The sequence below is a fragment of the Lycium ferocissimum genome, chromosome 1, assembly GCF_029784015.1.
Source record: "Lycium ferocissimum isolate CSIRO_LF1 chromosome 1, AGI_CSIRO_Lferr_CH_V1, whole genome shotgun sequence".
Lineage (NCBI taxonomy): Eukaryota > Viridiplantae > Streptophyta > Magnoliopsida > Solanales > Solanaceae > Lycium > Lycium ferocissimum.
In genome coordinates, this window is record NC_081342.1 from 28,720,530 (window position 1) to 28,742,566 (window position 22,037).

At 37.9% G+C, this 22,037-nt stretch overlaps 2 protein-coding genes and 1 long non-coding RNA gene across 3 annotated transcripts; 2 read left to right on the forward strand and 1 right to left on the reverse strand.

The window, feature by feature from the left end:
- The first annotated feature begins 10,091 nt into the window (after positions 1–10,091).
- LOC132053596 (protein LURP-one-related 14-like) lies at positions 10,092–11,426 on the forward strand. Its single transcript, XM_059445686.1, has 3 exons — positions 10,092–10,573; positions 10,806–11,027; positions 11,173–11,426. Exons 1-3 carry the CDS (start codon positions 10,325–10,327, stop codon positions 11,305–11,307), a joined length of 606 nt encoding a protein of 201 aa, XP_059301669.1. The 5' UTR covers positions 10,092–10,324; the 3' UTR covers positions 11,308–11,426.
- A 173-nt stretch (positions 11,427–11,599) lies between these two features.
- LOC132053590 (amino acid transporter AVT6C-like) lies at positions 11,600–14,796 on the reverse strand. Its single transcript, XM_059445674.1, has 5 exons — positions 13,982–14,796; positions 12,928–13,068; positions 12,595–12,798; positions 12,037–12,508; positions 11,600–11,941 (listed from the first exon to the last, which is right to left on the reverse strand). The coding sequence occupies exons 1-5, from the start codon at positions 14,355–14,357 to the stop codon at positions 11,815–11,817; spliced, it is 1,320 nt and encodes a 439-aa protein (XP_059301657.1). The 5' UTR covers positions 14,358–14,796; the 3' UTR covers positions 11,600–11,814.
- Positions 14,797–19,649: 4,853 nt separating this feature from the next.
- Positions 19,650–21,569, forward strand: LOC132029734 (uncharacterized). The gene is made up of 3 exons (XR_009407906.1): positions 19,650–19,961; positions 20,301–20,351; positions 20,669–21,569. It is a non-coding gene; the product is annotated as an uncharacterized LOC132029734 (long non-coding RNA).
- Positions 21,570–22,037: the final 468 nt, after the last annotated feature.

The following is a 22,037-nucleotide window of genomic DNA, read 5'->3' on the forward strand; positions in this document are numbered from 1 at the left end:
CCGATAAATCTTAAAGTCTTTGTCAAAATACTCTCGCACAAAACACCCATCACAAATTGTTTACTTTTCGCTTTAGTTTAGTTACAACAAAACACCTTGATTTTCACCTTCTTGAATATTTTTATTCGAATTTGAATTAGTTTAACAGTAGAATCTAAGTTTCTGTGGGATCGATATCTGGACTTAAAAGTTCTATATTACTTGTACAACCACGTATACTTGGGTGTGCGTTTGGGAGCAACAGTAATGCATGACTAAGCTGTATGCACAGAACTGGCTACATAAGACTGGATCCATGAATGGAAGGATTACTCATAAATAGGGTACATGAACATCAAAGATTGAAGTACTTCTAATGCTTCTAAGAGTAGAGTAATATAGAAGCTCGCTTACTCGCTTGTTGGATCATATCATAGGATCATTTCAAAGAAGAAAGAATGGCCTTAACATACCTGGAAGTATACTCAATCGTCCAACTTCTACCTCTCGAACTTGCAAGTCTACAATTAAGATAACACAGGGCTTAATTAGACTATTTACTTCGCTTACTAACCATCCTCAAATGCGTATAAAGCTCAATGAACTATAGACAATAATTTCCTTTGTAAGCTTATAACTCTCCAACTTCTTATTCGATCCCACATTAACTACCATACTCACATCAACAATGCAATACGTATATATATATATATATATATATATATATATATATATATATATATATATATATATATATATATATATATATATATATCAAGATACGTAAACCCGTTTCCAATCATCTCTTAATATAACCCTATATCACTACATTGCCCTTCATCACTTAACACTTCCACAATTACCTTCTCTTCACTTAATATCACTAAAAATCTTGATAACCAACTTAAATATAAAGATAGAAATCATTTACATACCTTGAGGGGTCAAGAATCCCAAGAATCACTTTAACTTTTAACTCCTAAAACTCCACAACTTGAAGAAACCACAGAAGCAACTTCTTCTTCACCATCTCGGGTTTACGGGTTAAGGTCTTGTCAAATCTTCACTAATATGATGCAAAATATTGGGAGAAAATATATTAGGGTTTTCTGATTTAGAGAGAAGGAAGAATATGAAATAGGGTCGTGGACCACCTGTTTATACTTGGAAGCCAAAAAGGCTACAGCGTCCAGTTCGACGAGCGGGTAGACTGCCCGTCGACGTGTCGACAGCCCGTTGACGTGTCGACGGCCCGTCGACGTGCCCCGTCGACCTGTGCCTGCAAATACATAGCTGCAGGATCCTGTCGACGCCGCACGTGGACGGTCCACCCGTCGACGATGACTGATGTCTTGCGTGCATTTTTCTGATTCAGTTCAGATCGCGTCGATTCGATTCATTCGACTTTTAACTCTATAAATTGCCAGGAATATCTGTTGGTACCCTCGTACACGGAGTAAGACATTTTTTACCTCCAAACTCGGGCTCGGGTCTCTATTCCAAGGGTGTACCCGACTAGAAAATCATAGGTTATACCACTACGAACACGGGGGGTTTAACATTCTCTCCCTCTTAGGAGCATTCGTATTCGAATGTTCGAACAATCCTTGGTTATAAAAATTTCGACAGAGTTTCCCTTGTACTTATACCAATCCACCCTGCACGCAACAACCCAAAATAATACCACACAGGGCCACATACTATAATAAACAATACCATGGCCTCACACGACCAATTACGATAACTGAAATGAAATAATACCTGGGGGCGATGATGTCACGGATCGAACCTCTGTGCATCCGGAACAAATGCAGGTACTCAGTCTTCATTGCCTCTTCTGCTTCCCAGGTCACTTCCTCAACATTCTTACTTCTCCATAAGACTTAAACGGAGGCTACATCCTTAGTTGACCGATGATTGCACTCATCTCGTCTAATAATACCACCGGAACTTCTTCGTATGATAATTTCTCAGTCACCTGAATGTCATTCACTGGTATCACTCTTGAAGGATCTCCGATACACTTACGAAGCATAGATACGTGAATTACTGGATGCACCGACCCTAACTCCGAAGGCAATTCTAGCTCATATGCCACCGTACCCACTATACGAATGATCTTATATGGCCCAATATATCGAGGGCTCAACTTACCCTTCTTGCCAAACCTCATCACTCCCTTTATAGGTGAAACTTTCAGGAACACCCAGTCACCTCTCTCGAACTGCAGCTTACGTCGCAGATTATCCGCATAGGATTTCTGTCGGCTCTGAGCTATTAGCAACCTCTCTCTAATCACTTTCACCTTATTAACTGCTTGCTGAATTAAGTTTGGGCCTAGTAGCTTATTCTCCCTGGTATCGAACCACCCTATGGGCTATCTGCATCTCCGCCCATATAAGGCCTCATAAGGAGCCATCCGAATACCGAAATGGTAACACAGTTATATGCAAACTCGATAAGAGGCAAATGATCATCCCAACCCGCCTTGAAAGTCAGTACACAAGCTCTAAGCATGTATCCTCGAGGGTCTATAGTACGCTCCGCCCGTCTATGTTCGTAGGGGTGAAATGCGATTAAGACTACCCGAGTCCCCAATCCTAGCCGAAAAGACTTGCATTTGGTCGAATCCGTGCTCCCTATACGAAATAATAGCTAAAGGAACATCATGAAGTCGTACAATCTCCTTAAGATAGAGCTTTGCATAATCCTCGGCTGCATAAGTAGTTCTGACAGGCAGAAAATGAGCTGACTTTGTGAGCCTATCAACTATGACCTATATCAAATCACACTTCCACTGAGTGCGGGGCAACCCTGTAATAAAGTCTATATTAATTACCTCCCACTTTCATGTCGGAATCTCCATAGCCTGCAATAGACCTCCAGGCTTCTGGTGCTCTATTTTGACCTACTGATAATTTGGACACTGAGCGACAAATTCTGCTATATCTCTCTTTATACCATCCCACTAATGAACTTCCTTGAGATCATGGTACATCTTTGTTGAGCCTGGCTGAATAGAATAGCGGGAGTAATGTGCCTCCTCTATAATCTGCTGACGGAGTCCTGCAACATTAGGGACACACAATCTACCTCGATACCTTAGTACTCCATCACCTGTGATCACAAAGGGTGTCTTTTCTTTCTGAGGGGATGTATCTCGGTAATAAACTAAAACATGATCCTCATACTGACGCTACTTTATCTCTACTACCAAAGATGATACCGCTGTGTCTTGAACGGTAACTCATGCATCACCTGAATCTATCAATCGAACTCCGAGACTAGCCAATCGGTGAACCTCATGGACCATTTCTCTTCTTTCTGGCGGCTCGTGTGACAAGCTACCCATAGATTTATGACTGAGGGCATCGGCTACTACATTAGCCTTCCCGGGATAGTACAGAATATCCACATCATAGTCTTTTAACCTCTCTAACCATCGCCTCTGACGCAAGTTCAAGTCCTTCTGCTTAAAGATGTACTAGAGACTCTTATGATCAGTATAGATATCAACACGGACACCGTATGTGGTAGTGCCTCCATATTTTCAAGGCATGAATCACTGCCGCTAACTCTAGATCATGGGTTGGATAATTCTTTTTGTGCTTCTTCAACCTGCCTAGAAGCATACGTGACAACTTTACCGTGTTGTATCAACACACAAACCCCAATCCAACACCCGAAGCATCACAATATACCACATAGCCATCTCGCTCCCTTCCGGGAAGAGTCAAAACTCGGTGCCGAAGTTAACTTATCCTTCAACGCTTCCGAAAACTCGCTCACAAGCTTCGTCCATTGGAACTTAGCTGATTTCTGAGTCAATTTGGTCAATGGGGCTGAAAGTGAAAAATCCTTCTACAAACCTTCTATAATAACCTGCCAATCCTAAGAAACTATGTATCTCCGTTGGTATCGTGGGCCTTGGCCAATTCTTCACAGCTTCAATCTTCTGGGCATCCACTCTAATGCCCTCCTCCAAAACAAGGTGGCCCAGAAAAGCTACAGAGTTCAACCAGAACTCACACTTAGAAAACTTAGCATACCACTCTTTACCTCGAAGAATTCCAAGCACTGTCCGCGGATGTTATGCATAATCAGCCCCTGACGGCGAATAAACCAGAATATCATCTATGAACACAATCACGAACGAATCTAGAAAGGGCCTGAATACACGATGCATCAAATCCATGAATACAGTTGGGGCATTAGTTAGCCCGAACGACATAACACGAAACTCATAGTGGCCATATCTAGTCCAGAATGCCGTCTTCGGAATGTCCTCTTCTTTGATCCTGACCTGGTGATATCCTGATCTCAAGTCTATCTTCGAGAAATATTTAGCACCTTGCAAATGATCGAATAAATCATCAATCCTTGGGAGCGGATACTTATTCTTTACAGTCACCCTATTTAATTGCCTATAGTCAATACACATTCGCAAAGAGCCATCTTTCTTTCTCACAAATAACACCGGCGCTCCCTACGGTGATGTACTAAGCCTGATAAAGCCCTTCTCGAGCAAATTTTTCAACTGCTCTTTCAATTCTTTCAACTCCAAAGGTGCCATCCTATAAGGAGGGATAGATATTGGCTGAGTGTCTGGCAATAGGTTAATAACAAAATCAATCTCCCTCTCTAGGGGAATGCCTGGAAGCTCGTCTGGAAACACTTTTGGGAACTCATTAACCATAGGAATAGGTTGAAGATTCTGCGACTCTGCTTGCACGTCTTGAACTCGAACCAGGTGAAAAATATACCCTTTTCTGATCATCTTCTTCGTCTTAAGGTAGGAAATAAACCTACCTCTAGGCGAAGCAGCATTGCCCTTCCATTCTAGGACTGGCTCACCTAGAAACTAGAATCGAACCATCTTTGCTCTATAATCAACATTAGCATAACAAGAAGCCAACCAGTCCATGCCCATAATAACATCAAAATCAATCATAGCTAACTCAATTAGATCTGCTACGGTATGGCGGTCACAAACTATAACAATACGTCTCGGTGATACCCGCCTAGCTATAATCGGATCACCGTCGGCGTAGACACCTCGAAAAGTGTTTAATCGGCCGGGCTCTATCCCAAAACTTTCCAAGAATAAAGAGCGTAACATATGATAAAGTGGAACTGGATCAATCGCTGCATAAATATCATGGGAGAAAGCTCGATAATATACCATAACATCGGGGAGACGTCTCACGGTCCTCGCCTAACAGCCAATGCATACACGCGGTGGCCGAGGACCGCCGAGCCGGATGCTCCACCCTCCCCCCACTCCTCGCCCCGCCGGCGTTTGAAAAACTTGCCCCGAAGGGGCGCACCGTGCAGATGAGCGAGCCACGCACCCCGTAGGTTGAACCATACACAACCAACCCCCCACGGCACTCCCTCATCCCGTGTCCTCGGCTGCCAAGCGTACGGGCAAACATCCGAACCACCACACTGACCTGCATGCAACTTTCCACAACGTGGCCATCAGTGGCAAGGGCCTATCCGACACGATTCTCGGCATCGAGAGCTCGACGCCTAGAACTCTAGCTTTTTTGCTCGGAATAAGAAGATCGGTCAAACCTCGGACCTGGGAACCGCGAAGGTGTACTCCCTGCCGGCTGATAAGAATACCTAGCATGCTGCTGTCTCTGTCCTCCCCTGAACTCACTAGCCATATCAAAAGATCTAGACCTCTTACTACGGCTCTGGTCATGCTCACGCTCTATCCTCCACTGGCGTTTACGATCCTCCAAATTTTGTGCATACGCCTATATACGGGAGATATCCATGACTGGCTGTAGTGCAGCAGTCGTGCACTCATCTATCAGGTTTAGCCCTAGACCGGCCACAAAGCGATGAACTTTATCCTCTATCTCGACCACCAAGGCTGGGGTATATCTAGCCAGGGAATTGAAATGTACACAATACTCTTGTACCTTCATACTACCTTGCTCAATACGTAGGAACCTATCTGCTCGAGCCCATCGGACCTCCGGAGGTAAGTAATGGCGAAGAAAAGCATCTGAGAACTCTTGCCACACAGCTGGAGGGGCATTTTCTCCCCTGGATAACTCCCATGCCTGATACCACTATATCGAAATATCCCGGAGTCTATATGAAGCCAGCTCTACTGACTCAACCACATCCGCGTGCATAACCTTCTAAGATGCATAGCTGCAGGATCCTGTCGATGCCGCACGTCGACCGTCCATCGACCATGTCAACGACCCGTCGACTTACATGACGGTGTCCGCATTTTTCTAATTCCGCCCCTCGATCGCGTCGATTCGATTCGTTCAACTTTAACTTATAAATTGCCAGAATATCCGTCGGTACCCTCGCACACGGAAAAGAGCATTTTCTACCTCCAAACTCGGGCTCGAGTCTCTATTCCAAGGGCGTACCCGACTAGGAAACCATAGGTTCTACCACCACGAACACGAGGAGTGTAACACCTTGAGCCTTCGGGAAGCATCTGAACTTAAAGGGTTCAAACCCTTGGTAAAAGCCTCTTCGCTACTCCGTCTGGGGCAGACGCAAGTAGCAAAGATGCATTCCTTCTAGAACCGGGTGACGAAATCCATGAGACGCTCCGATTTTCCCTGAGCGATGCGAAAGTTATCTGCCTTTCTAGTTTTTACCTTCCTTGCACCGGCATGAGCTTTGATGAAAGTATCGGTCAGCATGCCAAACGACGTGATCGAATGTTCTGAAAGCTGGGAGTACCACGTTAAGGACCCTCGAGCGAAAGTCTCGCTAAATTTTTTGATCAGTACCGACTCGATCTCTTTCTTTTTCAAATCATTTCCCTTGACAGCCATCGTGTAGGCCGTGATATGCTCCTGCGGGTCTGTGGTCCCATAATATTTGTAATATCGAGCATTTTGAATAGCTTGTGATCAGTTCTGGAGCTGATTCTGGTGATACGCCTACTGGCTGTACTTCTTGGAGTGGGGCCCTTCTATGACCGGGAGTGCCCTGGGAATTTGAGTAAGGCGCCTTTCAAACTCTTTCGCATTCTTCTCCGCCTCCTTGGCAGTTTGGTCCATCTTTCCGGTGATCTCCCTCATGAATTGCTTGACTTTAGCTTGGAAGGGATCATCGGGCACAAATTCACTTTCGAATGCGTCTCCATTCCTTCCCACAGTCTGCCTACTTCTGTTGGTGGCATTCACATTGGCAGCAGTTGCAGGCGTGCCGGTGGGATCCGCGACTTTGTCCACTGGTACACCCGTAAGGGGCTCAACGATTTGTTTTAATCGTTCCACTTCTGCTATCGTCAAGTGATTTTTCCCCCTCAGAATCTGGATGGTTTTCGCCATAAGTTCGTCGATAGGAACGTTGTCCGTTCCATTGTTGAGATAATATTCTTCTTCTGTTGTTTCATTATCCATGTTCGGTGGTTGCAAGCCAGTTGTAAGGGGCTGTCCGTCTGGCCCAGTGGGATATAGCCCTGTTGGTTTGCAACGTTTGTGTTGTCGTTAACTCCTGTCATACATAAAATGGATATTTAGGCAAACAAGAAACTTAAGAAAGATTAGTAAAACCAACAATGGTCACAGTGACAACCACAACTGTTTCAGCCCCACGGTGGGTGCCAAACTGTTTACCCGTAAAACAGTTCAGTTGAATTTATAGACGTGGTCAGGGACACATAGATCAAAGTGACAAATAAGATTATGATGCTCGTATAGAGATGATGTAAACATAAGTAAATAAAGTAAGTAGTAAGGAAAAGCCTGTGCAGCAGGTGACAATTCCGGACGTAGATTTCTCCGTTCCGGTCAGGCCGTGGCACCGGAGCTTAGTAAGTATGACAATAAAACTAAAGTTTATACAAAGAATAAGTCTGAGAATTGAGTATATTAGCTTGTATCTCCTGTCTTTACAATGGGAATGACAATACCTATTTATACTAAAAGCTAAGGGCGCATATTCCATGTATTACGCCCTTGCCCACAATGAGCTTTAAATACATGGCAATAATGAGTAATGAAGACGGTCATTAAGCATAATCACACCGTATCCATAACGCTTGAATTGACCCATAACGGAAGACCGTTATGTTCTTGACCGGGGTTATTCTAATGCCCCATCGGGCCTAGCGCTTTCTCCGATACCATGGTTATATTACCGATGGTAACAGTGCTGACTCACCTTATGACTTGTCCTTTGCGCCTCGTGTCTTAACCTCATTTTGCCCAATACATTAACAGTTTCATCTCCCTGATAATTACTAGAGTTAAAACCAGAAATTAGTTGGTGTAGCTAAGGTTCCTAGAGGATTATTATGTAACTTGCCAGCAGGTTGACTCGTTCTGATAATTAAAGAACTCTCTTCCTGTCTTTTTCATTTATCAGACATGACACTTTATATATCCAAATGCTCTAATTAATAAGGCAATTATGTGGATAAACTTGGAATCAGTCAGCCAGATGAGCACACCGAAAACCTACTTGGACAAGTAAGGTTAGGAATTCGTTTTTTAACTTTTATCTTTTTTCTCTTGAGTAATCAGTTTCCTTCCCGGACCCATGATAGCCCGTTGTTACATAAAGTTTCATCTTTAATTCAAACAACTGATCCAACATATTTTCAAATGGAGCTCTTTCATCTAAACTTTTTTTCTATACCTTTTTTGTTTCAGGGGTATTTTAATCCACCCGTTCACTGATGCAGAATTGGCTCTACCTAATTGACTTTTCGCAATATTGTTTCTTTGATTTCCTTTTCTAGCATATGATATCTATCTCGAGAAACCTTTGAAATCCATTGTGATCCTTCTCCTCCTCGTCAACGGCGCGCTCAAAATTTTTCTATGAGGGAGTTCAAAAAAATAAAATTATAATTTTTGGGAGTTGAACTTGGAACCTAAGATAAATTTTGTACCCTTTTAATCACTGTGTCAACCTCTAATCTTATATTCAAAGGATTCAAAATCTATATATATACATAAAACATAAAAAATTACCTTATCTATACTATATAATTTTTTGCGAAGAGGTTCGAGTGAACACACTCACCCCCTCCTACATCCCCACCCCCACCCCCTCATCAAACAAATTTAAATACTCCCTCCGTCTCATAATAAGTGTTACCTTAGCTTAAAACACGCATATTAAGAAATCAATAATACAATGTGAAGTTTACCTAACTACCCCTATATAATAAAAATATTATTCTTGATTAGAGCATGCACAAGTAGTAACTTTTTGACATTGGGAATCCAACAATACCAAATTACTACGTGGCTTTTTCAATCATCATTTAAATGTTACTTTAATTTATTAGTTTTATCTAAGGGTATAATTGAAAAAAAATTAGTCAATTTATATCTAGATTTTCTAAGATGATACTTATTAGGAGATAAAAAATTTAGCTAAAATGATAAAAAAAAAATTAATTAAGATGACACTTATTATAAAATAGAGAGAGTATATAACATCATAAGAAACTTTAATAGTCAGAGTATCAAGACTTATAGTTAGGTGACCAGATTTTGCTGTTGGAAAAATGTGACGTAAATTTAAAATTTTAATAAAATAATTGGGCTTTATCATGATTCATGTACCAGGATAGCTGTAGCTATTGCCTTGTTTCGTGTCTCGAGAAATTTCTCTTGATTTTCTTCCCCTTTTACTTTTCATTTGCAAAGGCACATGGGTCATTTTGACAATAAGTGAACTTGCAATTGAATTTATACGAACCCAATAATTAATTTGTAATAATGGTTGTGTGCGGTCAACTTTAACGTACCTTGATATAATGATACCTGCTGTGTCTCACTAATAAAGATATCAAAATAATTTTGGTCTACCAAGATTTAAGTAGATAAAATGAAAGTAATTAGTGTCATCGTCTAAAATGAAAAAGCATACTTGGTAAATTTTGTAAAATCTCTTTCCTAATCTGAATTTTTATGTCTTCAAAAACTGTAAAGCTACATTTTCCCGCTTAGATGTCTTATTCTAATGCTGTTTTTTTACATCAAATGTGAATGCTAAGACTTTTTTGTACGTAAAAGTAAGTAAAAATCTATCAGAGGATGCTGTAGTACAAATTGAAAGCTAAATTCATGCTGACCAAGATCCACCGTCCGACTGAAATTTCTCGTGTTCCCATACAATTATTTGTTTAATAAAGTAACAACGGCTTCTTCTTCTTTTTTAAGGGAAAATTCAACGGTCAATTTATAGACACTTGAAGAGTTGAAGGGAAGTTTCTTTGATAGCGATCTCATCCTCTTTATTACTTTTAAATGGAATTAACTTGTTTTTATCACTTATATGAACCAATATAAGCCAAGTTTCCTAGTGTTTTTTGAATTGTTAAATTGATAGTGTTTACATGTTTAAACCAGAGATAAATTTTGAAGTTCCTCTGATTCCCATTGTTGGGGATGGCTTTTGCTTCCCTTACCTTGTGAACTTAACTGTGAAGAAGAAAGTCCTTGGACTCTCACATATAGACATAGATGTGTTGGATGATACTGGGAATTCCCTTCTACAAGGTGATGGAAAAGTTTGGCATCTAAGGAAGAAAAAGAGAATCATTACTGATCCTGCTGGTTTACCCCTCCTTACTCTGCGCGAAAAGGTATGAAAAAAAAAAAATCGTTCCAATTTAGGTATTTTACTTTCTTTTTTGATCTGTCCCAAAAAGAGTGATTCTTTCTATATTTATTAAATAAACAATTCAAACATCCTACTTGCAAGTTTAACACCACAAGATTCAACATATTCTTTTGTGTAAAATGATTTAGCATTGAAGTATCTCAAAAATTGCAAATTATGAACTGAAAATAAGGTGATTTTTCAATGTTCGACAGACACTTTCATGGCGTAATACGTGGAAAGTTTATCGTGGGGAGAGTTCAGACAGAAATGATGTGCTCTACACAGTTAAAAGATCAAGCACAATTCAAATGAAAATGCAACTTGATGTGTTCTTGGCTAGCAATGTCAATGGAGAGATCTGTGATTTCCATGTAAAGGGATCTTTCACCAATCAGTCTTTCAAAGTTTACAAAAGGGACACTTTAATCGCTGAGGTACTTTACTAGTAGTAATTATTAAACTTCAATTCCCTGTTAGAGATTTTCTTTTTAATTCCCTGTTAGAGATTTTCTTTTTTTTGGTGCTGAGGCTTATGCGTCAATTCTACAGAATAACTTTTGTTTTGCTTCAATTATGCAGGTGAAAGAGAGATTCAAACTTGGAAGCTTCTTCAAAGGAAGAGAAAATTTTGAATTAAGAGTTTATCCTGGTGTGGATTATGCATTTATCGTCTCGATATTGATAATATATAACGAAATATACGGGGAAGGATAGGAGTTTTATCTCCATACGCTATACAAATTGGCAGGTTTTTGTGTCAAAATCCACATCTAGGACCTGGAAATATAGGAATTTTGCCTTTTTTAAGGATGTATATAGATCAGTTTTTTGCTACTTATAGATCAGTTTTTTGCTACTTAATTTGGTAGAGTAATAAGTATATCCGGTTGTAAGTTCCTTCTTTTTCTTGATCATCTCTCATTCTCTTGTATTATTGTATATCAGTGATCATAAATTACTCCCAGTGCGTTAAGAGTAATGTGAAAATTCTTGACAAAGCTGGATATGTTGTTGGGAAGTGTAATACGGTTTATATGACCATATATATTACTGACATGAGAATTTGGCTGAAGTTTGTGGTCACAGGGATATTATGGACACTAGTTATATATATATATATATATATATATGCACCACAATGCATCGAAACTCATCAACAAAAAAAAAAAAAAAAGCTTACAACACTGAAAATCGAAAATGTCAACTCGAGATGATAGAAATTTAGAAACTGTTTCCAGTCATCTTGTAGATGTTGGCAGCAATAGTAATAACGCTCGTCACAACAGCTAGAACAATCATGACCACTGCGATGATCTTGTCTTTTCTTGAAGATAAGCCATGGACATCTCTGCCAAATAAGAAATAAAATGTTCAGCATAAAAACAGAAAGAAATCATTCAGATTAGTAAAGGAAGGTTGAGGGGAATTAAGAAAGAGAGAGACCTTAGAGCAATTGCACCTGGGAATATGAAGGCAAGGCAAACATTTGAAGTTGATCCCATGAACTGGTAAATGTACCAGACGGATGGTATAGCAATGGCTACTATATATGAGAAGGCTAACAAGATCAACGTAAGACACATGAATCTTTTGGTATCAGCTGCCAGTAATTCCTTCTTAGGGAATATGAGTTCGTCGATATTGGCTCTCAGTGAGAAATTTAAGAGGGGGAATACCAGCATTAGGTGAAGTGCATAGCTCAGACGAACTATATCATTTAGAATGGGGCTGATTGCTATAGCGCCAGTGGACGACTTGTCAAAATTTACAAGTATATCAGCTTCGATTGAATCTCCAAAGAGAAGGTACCCAAATATGCCAATTGAGAAATAGATGACTGAACAAATCACTAGTGAAATTTGGACAGCAATGGTCATAGCTCCAGGTTTCCCGAGCTCAATTCCAATAGGGTGAACTGCATTCAAGTTTTATGTTGCATATGTCAGTAAATTAAAAATCAACACTACAAACGATCAAGTATCTAATGGATGTAGCTTTTACCATTGAAGTGAAACGCAAAAGCTGTTACGATGACTGGGATGGCGGTGAAGAGATTAAAGAACGAAGAGGTACTATCCAACTCCGGTACCATTCTTGGCCTTACTATTTGCCCTTTTGCGATTGCAATGAACGCCATTACAGAACATATACCAACAAATACAACTGCTAGGATAATTGCTACTGCTGAGCTGAACCATAATGATTCTGCACACATAAACCATAGAAACACAAATAAAACTACTAGTGAATATTTTAACTTGTTTAAATAATACAAATCAAATAGCCCCAATAAATCTCGTAGAATTTCAAGAACAGAGGACAAAATGAACTGACCTACACGCCGGTACAGGACTAGAGGAAGCACAACAAACAAGACAGTGAATAGGATCGTTAGATAACGAGAATTCCACCACTGAACCCCAAACCATTCTTGAAGAACGCCAAGGTGATCTCCTTTTCCAGAAAAGACGTCTCCTGATCATAGAAATTAACAAAAAAGAAATATTCGGACTAGTAGAATCAATCACTATTCAGCTATCAAGACTGTCTACTGTCGTCATGCATAAGATAGTTGTCGGATCAGAAGTCAGGAAATAATGTACTCCAGTGAAATATGTCGACCACAAACAAGATTTAGTTGAATCTAGTACGTGTCAAATTACAATTGGCACTTCTACATTGCTTCCTTCTTTTCAGCTGGATATAGGAAAGAATAGATATTCTTCCTTTTTCTTTTACTTCCCAATTACAGTAGGTTTTTTTTTTTTTGCCCTTTCCAGAAGGTAAAGTTAACTTTGGACGGGCGGATCCAAGGCTTAGGTGTTTCCACGAACCAGTAGCTTTTGCTCATACTCTACATTCGTACTAAAGATTTCATTAAAAACGTATTTAATTGTGAACTCAGTTATCATTGTAAATTAATTGAGATTATTTTAAGAACCCATAAACTTCAAATTCTGGATTTGTCTCTGCTTTCGAATCATGTAAAGAGGTGTTACAAGAGAAGTCTAGTAAATTCTAACCTGAATTTAGATACAGAATCTCAATACAGCAAAGTTGTTTTCAGGTTATCGCACAAGTATGCAAATTCTTTCTGCACATAAACAGAGATCATATTTTTCATCTTTAAAAGATAAAAATTTCCCTTGAGCAAATCATTAAATAATCAATTAGTGGATTAATCAGAGTGAGAGAAGCCGTTACGTAAGTAGAATCTCAAAATAATTCAGCATAGCAAATTATTCAGACTCTTTTTTCACTAATTTGATCTTAACAAGTTTTGACTCTAGAAGTTGATGAAAAACCAAACTACTATTACTTGTTCTGTCCTGAAGTCTGAACATTGCAAATGAGAAGCATTAAACAAGAAACTAAAGAATTAACATACCAATAATAATGAGGTACATGATCAAGCAACCAAGAGTCGTGATCATTACACAAATTTGTACTGCCAAAGAACCAATCTTTCCAAAGTGCTCTTTCATCAATCCAGCGTACGTCGTCGTCTCACCAGCATACGTGGCCCTCAACATGAAATTTACCGTTATGTCCACTAATAAAGCAATCAGAACAATCATCAAGAATGCAGGAATAACACCTAAGACCTTCAGTGTTGCTGGGATTGACATAATTCCTGCACCAATTATAGTGGTTGACACGTTGAACACCGCCCTCCACATCGTCCATTGGTTCACCCTAGTCAAAGAATTTTGTGGCGAAAGCAGTGGGACGTCGCTGCTGGTACCTGTCATGGACGGATCCATCCCGGAGATAATAGTTGCTGACTGAATATGCTATCAAGAAAGCTCTTAATTAAATTGCTCGTGAGACTTCAGTTCGAGATTACTTATGATGATTTGCTCTTAAAACGATAAACAAATCACGAAATTTGACAAATAATTAAGCTAGTCTATGGCTGGAGGTATTCAAATGTTACAAGGAAACAAATATGGTGACAAATGGACTCGCTAATACTAGCAACTTATAGAATGGAATTTGATGGTTCGGAGGCCTCCAAGATTATAGCAGCCTTTTGAAGTTGCTTTAGGCCAATAAGCAACAAACAACATATGATTCATATGATGTGACTTCGGTCATATCACTTACTCTATACTTTTGACTCATGAACTACGAGAATTGAATTTTATATGCTTCTGTGGTTCTCTTTTTAGCTTTTGCACATCTCTTGGAATCAAAAGACACCTCTGGAATTAGCCATGTTCTCGAATAATAAAGAGCATGATTTAGTTTGACACGGATTTCTATTACTGACTAGATGGTTTATGCCGCGCACAGGCCCAACATTTCAGATTATAGTGTATTTATATGTATGTAGTTATATTTGAGTAGTAATAATATATGTATATTTTATATTGCTAATAAATATATATAAGTTTACACTGTTTTTATATATATATATATATATATATATATATATATATATATATATATATATATATATATGTTCAAAACACGATTAATATAACATTATAATTTGTGTTTCGTATCCAAAACTTTATTATATTAGTGTTTCTACGAATACAAAGTTTACAAAAATTTATTAATACTTTTTAAAAGAAGACTTGTTTAAAAGAAAAGCTACTTTCCTCTTTGAGATAAAATAATAGAATATTTAAACGCATCTGATACTTTGAATTTTGATTAGATTAATTTAAATATGTAAAATATTCTATTGTTAATGTATGTAGATTGGACCTAAACAATACTTATTATTTTTTATCAAATTTTGATTTGGATAATTCTAATTCAAATTATTAAATTAATTTTACATGTTTAAAACGAAACAAAGTAGAAATTTGATTTTCTATTTAAATGAAGAACTGCTATTTTTTAATTTTTGGTGAATATTCTTGGTTTAGCTCATTTTACTTGCCATGTTGTCTTTTGTACGTTTTTTTAAGAAAACGTCAATTAGAATTATAATTTGAATAATTTATCTTATTTATTATTTGATCTCCATTTAATATTATTTTTTCGTTTACGACATTAATCTCTTTTCATATTTATTAGAGTGAGAATAAAAATGAAAAAGTAATTAAATTCTATCTTATTTTAAAATATAAATATTTTAAGTATATTTATTTTAGTAAACATAACAAATAAATGACATGATGAAATAGCAAATACAACATTTAAATATCTAGATTAGATCTCAGGCTAATATAAGAAAAGAAAGGAAATTGTATGGTTTTGCTACTGAATCTTTTGAAGAAAAGCAATAATATGAGGTTCACGTTTTTTGTTGTACAATAATTTCATTTGCTCCCACTAATGGGTTGATACGCATGTGATAATGAATCCAGCATTATCAACTTAATGGGGATACTTTGAAAATTACATGAATATTATTTGATTTTTTAATATGAGATTTATGTTTTTTTTTTTTATATTGCTTGACTTTTTTAGTATGGGATTATTTTATTTTTTTTCTGTTTATATGAGTTGGAGGTGGACGACGAAACCACTACCAACTCATGCTTCTAATATAGTGAAAAAAATTGAACTTTACTGTTGTTATCGGTGTCGTGGAAAAGAAGAAGAGTTCATGTGTGGTAATGATTGGCAATCGTAACGAGGGGTAAAGTGAATGCCAATTGTATGTCAATTATTCATTTTCAATGGGACAGGTCATAAGCAATTTTCTTCTCGAATTATCCAATACTGTAGTAGATAGGTGGTATTTTTGACCTGACGGAGGAGCAGACTTTAGTTTCCGTACGTATCAGCTAGCTTAAATCTTTATTGAAGCCATTTGGCATTTCTATTTACTTGTAAAACATATTATTCCCTAACCATAAACCAAAAACACTCATATTAAGAATCTGATAATGCAATTATCCCTATGTAATAAAAATAAATTATTTTTTCTATTGATTAGAGCATGCACAAAGAGTAATCCTTTTGACATTAAAAATTCAATAATACCAAGATACATATGACTTTTCCAATCATCATTTAGATGTTACTTTAACTTTTCACTTTTTATCTAAGAGTAGAGTTGAAAAAAATTAATCTATTTATGTCTTAATTTCTTAAGGTGATACTTATTATGAGATAATTTCTTTTAACTAAAGTGGCATTTATTATGGAACGGAAGGAGTACTAAAGTAGAGCAAATTCCATGGATTGTCATCCACTTTATGTTCATTTAAATTTATTGCTTTTTATTACATAAAAAGCATCTTACTTTGCTCCGGTTATCACGAAGATTACTTTTGCCGGATCTTATAAAATTACCACCTGAAAAGTGATATGGCATTCTTAATTAGTGCATTTGATTAATTAAAATAGGATTAATGTACTAAACCTCCATTATACCTATAATATAATATTCAAATCAGTAGCTGAGAGTCAGTTTCTACCATTATCTCCTTGCAATCATGTTCCCGATGTTGTTTAAGAACTTCTTGTTTGCAATAAATTTTTGATATACGGAAAATAAACTGCAATCACAAACAAAATATGATGAAACATGAATATTTTATTGATAAAAATTTGTGAATACAAATCTGTTTATTCCCTTGATTCTTATCTCCTGAATTTTCTCCGAAATTCGAGGACTGTTAGTAGCGTAATTCTCGATCGTAGGATGACTTCCTTGTGATGTATTTGATCTCCAATAACATCTGACAATTTAATAAAGTCAATATTCGATGCGTTAATCTCTTTCTAAATATCCCAAGAATTTATGGGATTTTCGAGATGTCTTTTCAAGAGAATATGTGCCCCTATATATAGGCGTGAGTGTTACATCCTGTATTTTTCATACGTTAAATTGCGTCGTAAGCTAGTCGAAGTGAGCTCGAAGGGTAAGAGTATCTTTGAGGATTATAAGTGTTTATAGAGGTTGGAAGTTAATCGAATAAAAAAGAATAAGTTTGGGCGAAATGTCCCGACTTATGGAGTGACTTACGAATCGTACATTGGAGGTACGGGTCGATGTTATAACCCTTATTTTTAGGGTAGTTCTAGGAGTTGTTAACATGCTATGAAGGTATTGTTATGAGGTATTTGAATCGTATAATAGTTTTATGTTAAGTGTTGAAGTCAAGGAAATTGTAAAATAAAAATGGGGTGATCCGCCCACCAAATTGAAGGTCTACGAGTCTAGTTTTCAACTCATTAAACCGTTCGTCGATATGATGTCGGGGTAGGGAGATATATGCGTTTTACCCGGACTGCACAGGTAGCCCCTTTAGGACCCACATAGGCGGTGGATAAATCCACCTATTTAAAAGGGGTGCTAGGCTCATTTCGGGTCATTTTCGACTAGCTCTCATTCCTCACAGCATCTAAAGACTCTCTAAAGGTTTGTACATGATCCAAAGGTGAAATCAAAGGTGGATAACATAAATCCAACGTCGGGAATCTCGTGACGCTAGTTAGATCAAGTTCTTCTAATTTATTGTTGAGTTGGAGGTTTTCTTGTGAAGTAATCTCAGGTTAGAGGTCATTCTTGTTGTTTGAGGTAAGGTTATGTCTCTTCTACATGTATTTGAGCTTGTATATGTTTTGGCTAGATTGTTTGGTTGAGAATCTACAAAGTGTAGGTCAGAAATAGTTTTTGAGTTTTTGTAGTATATTGGACTATTTTGGGAGTTGTTCATGTTGTGCATCCCAACCTACTTTCTTTTCCTATGCAGTATCCAATTTTCTCCTATTGGATGAAACACGTTACTCTACCTATTCTATGCTAACATCTTGCAGAATATAAATTGCAGGTAAGTAAAGAACGCAATGATTTTTACGTAAAAACCACCCGGCTCACAATGGCGATAAAAAACACGACTTAAACCTCTGTAAGATTTACCCAAACTCCACTACAACGGTGAGCCTCTACAAATTCAAGTTATAGACTTTGTAACCTAGGAACTAACCTCTAATCCCTATCTTACTAATCTCCCTAGACTAGTAAGCAACCTTCAAGTCGATCCCCAACTTGAAGTTGAATTTACAACGTTTTTGTATCTAACTGTAATGCTTCTAATAAAGCGGATAAATATACAACTCGATAGCCCAACCTAATACAAGTTTTCTAGACTCAAGATATACCCCATTCTACAGCTTCTTCAATCTTCTTCTCGTACTAGGGATGCACGCCTAGATTCTGAATATTCTTGATAAATCTTTTGATAGCTCGATATTTTGAATTCTCTCTTTGTGGGTGTGCTTCCTTCTTCTTGGTAAGACTAGGATATATATAGCATTGAGTGCACAGCAGGTCGGCAAACAGAAAACTCTCTACGAGCAGGCCTATGAGATATATTAGGGTTTGTATTGAATTGGGATTCTTGCCTTTTGGATTGACTTCATTGTCCTTCTAGGAGTCTGAAGAATCTTGTTTAATTGTGGCAAGGAATCCTATAAACTTGACCGACAAGTCTTCACCATAAATCTGCAAATCCTAGTTGTTGTAGAACTTGCGTTGGGACATGTTCACGAACCTGTTTCATCCACCTGGTTCGTCCGCCTCTGAATCTCTGCATTGTCTGAGATGGAACATGTTCCCGAACCTGATCCATTATCCCCTTCGCGTTCATTCCTCCGACTTTATCGTGAGCCTGTTTTTGTGATAGGCGATGGAACATGTTGATAGATCTATTTCATAGCATCATGCTCTTTGCTCTGTGTCCGTATTTCTTCATTTAGATTTATTCATTTCTGGAATAAATCATGTGCTCATCCTTGTCCAGCTCTGTGACTCTGATCATGTTCTTGTTCTGTGTTGAAACATGTTTGCAGACCTGGTTCATATGCTTTGTCTTCAGCTCTCTTTATTCAAAGAAAATACTTCTGAGTCATCTTCACATTATCTCTTCATGATCTATTTTCTTCTGATTCATTCGTCACCTGCACCCGATGAGTCCTTGAGATAAAACATGTTTTTCATGCTTGTTCTATCTTCAATGAACTGCTCTTGACTAAGTCATCTTCATCTCCTTTGCTCTGCATCTGTCTCAGTAATAGATCATGTATGTGGATGCTTCATTATCTCTCTGATTTGATCATTGCACTTGTCTTTGCATTTGCACACATGTTTCAATCTAGATTCATGTGTATGCTCTTTTCTGTAGCTTCTTTGCAATAGAACATGTCTATGGACCTGTTTTAACCGTCCTGTGTTGCTTTCTTTTTTAGACCTTTTACATTGTCTGGAACCTCTGCTTCATCTCAACCAACTGTCTAACTTTGTTCAGTTTACCTTGTCAATTATCACATGTATCTAGACTTGGTTTCTTTGCATTGTAGGTTCACTTTGTCAATAATTAAAACTTCACACATGGCTTTATACCAACAGTTCCAAGTTGAAGCAAGCTATAATCTGAGTTGTTTTGGTTGTATTGAAGGTAAGAGATCCTTTCCCCTTAATGTATATGAGTTGGTGTTAGTTATAGTTGTGTTATCTCCATGAAAATATGTGGAATAACAAGTAGAAGTTATAAACTAGTTTTGAATGTTGTTGTAATGGGTTGTTGGAACTGTTCTTGTGTTGTTGAAGGGTTGAACGTGTGATTGTTGGTTGTTAATGATGGTGTTTTGTGTGTTGTGGGGATGTTACGAACTTGGGGATATGTAAAAGAAACAGGGAGATGTTGTCCGATTCTTTTCAAACCAAACTTGTTACTCGAAATATGAGTATTGTATCATTTGTAGCTTGACGCTAATATTATTATTGTTCATTGTAGATTGAAGCGTAAAGGAAATTGTTCCCAACAGTAGTAAGAGCTTGGCGTAAGGTATGTAAAAGCTATCCCTTCCTTCCTTTTGGCATGAACCTGTAATCAATATGAGTCAAACGAGCATATAGGAAAAGAGTAATTCATAGAATTTTTATATCTCTGTTATTCCATCTTACTTGTGGTGAAGTTATCCCTCCTCGAGAGTCTATATTCAGTTAGAGCTATAGTATATCTAGTTGAGAAACAGAAAGTATATCATGCATATCATTTATAGCATCATTACATATATTTGCCTTCGAGGCTATGCATTCATCATTATATACATTTGCCTTCGGGGCTATACAGTGCTATAGATTGCTTTCGGGGCTATACAGAGATACAATTTGCCTTCGGGGCTATACAGAGATACAACTTGCCTTCGGGGCTATACAGAGATACAATTTTCCTTCAGGGCTATTTACATTTGCCTTCAGGGTTATGCACTGCCTTTGGACCATTCACGTTGCCTTCGGGGCTATGCACTTACACAGGGACCCCACATGAGGCAGGATAATTTATTTTCAGTATTGCATTCAAGACACGAGACAGAGACAAGTAGATATGTTTCCAGATTATCATTGAATTAATCCTCAGTTTACATTCAGTATATCTTGTATATCAGTTTAGTTTAAGTTTCAGTTATTCAGTTGCCTCACATACTCGGTATATTGTTTTGTACTGACGTCCCTTTTGCCGGGGATGCTGCATTTAATGCTTGCGCAGTCCCGACGACGGTATATACGAGCCTTCATAGTAGACGGTGTCGAGTATCAACTAGATTGGTATGCTCCATTTCATCCAAAGTTACCAGGTCAAGAGTTGGAGTCATTTTACATACATAGACATGATGGGTAGAGGGGGCTTTGTCCGGACCACAATACAGTTATGTTTTTCTTAGAGGCTTATAGGCTTGTCTTATACGTACAATATGTCAGCATGGTAGCCTTGTCGGCCTTGTATATATTTGTTTGGGGTTTTGTTGTTTGTAGATATGTATGGTGGCCTTGTCGGTCCACATAGGTGCTTATATATATGTTGGGGAGATCCCATTTTAGTGAGATAGTTATTATCTACATATTATTCAGATTACACCCTTGTCAGCCTAAGATAGCATACTTGTGTTATAGATTGGCCTTGTCGGCCTAGATTGTTGTGTATGTTCAGGTTAAATGAGTTACAGTAGTATGCTCGGAGTCAAGTAAGGCATCAGGTGCCAGCCACGCCTCCTTAGGATTGGGGAGTGGCAGTTTGCTAGGTTTAGTGTAGAATAGCCTCCAAGAAACCCTAACATACCTTAGAGTTTAAAGATGGATTGAACTTGTCTTGTAGAGTCTATTTCAAATCTGATAAAATTTTGATTTATACAAATACCCCTGACTTCAAGGTTTGTCGGAGTGTAGACTTGCTGAAACTCAAAGACGAGACTTGAAGTGCCCATAAAAATGAAGCTTCCATCTTTGCAATTTGGTGGCTTCAGATTTGGCATATCTTTTTATGAGAGAAGAGATGAAAGGCAGATTTGGTCCCACTGGGCATACCAATTTGTTTGCAACAAACTTTTTACATGCATAAAATAAACTGAAACCATAAATAAAATATGAAGAAACGGGAATATTTTATTGATACACATTTGTGAGTACAAATCTTTTTGTTCACTTGATTATTCTCTCCTGAATTTTCTCCGTAATTCGAGGGCCGTTAGTA

Bases quoted from the DNA above. Each gene is read 5' to 3' on its own strand.
- LOC132053596 (XM_059445686.1), top strand. From the start codon at position 10,325: ATGTTTAAACCAGAGATAAATTTTGAAGTTCCTCTGATTCCCATTGTT. The intron at 10,574-10,805 runs GTATGAAAAAAA...AATGTTCGACAG, and splicing joins TCCTTACTCTGCGCGAAAAG to ACACTTTCATGGCGTAATAC. The intron at 11,028-11,172 runs GTACTTTACTAG...TCAATTATGCAG, and splicing joins GGGACACTTTAATCGCTGAG to GTGAAAGAGAGATTCAAACT.
- LOC132053590 (XM_059445674.1), bottom strand. From the start codon at position 14,357: ATGGATCCGTCCATGACAGGTACCAGCAGCGACGTCCCACTGCTTTCG. The intron at 12,799-12,927 runs GTCAGTTCATTT...TTATGTGTGCAG, and splicing joins AGTCCTGTACCGGCGTGTAG to AATCATTATGGTTCAGCTCA. The intron at 11,942-12,036 runs GTCTCTCTCTTT...CTTATTTGGCAG, and splicing joins CCAGGTGCAATTGCTCTAAG to AGATGTCCATGGCTTATCTT.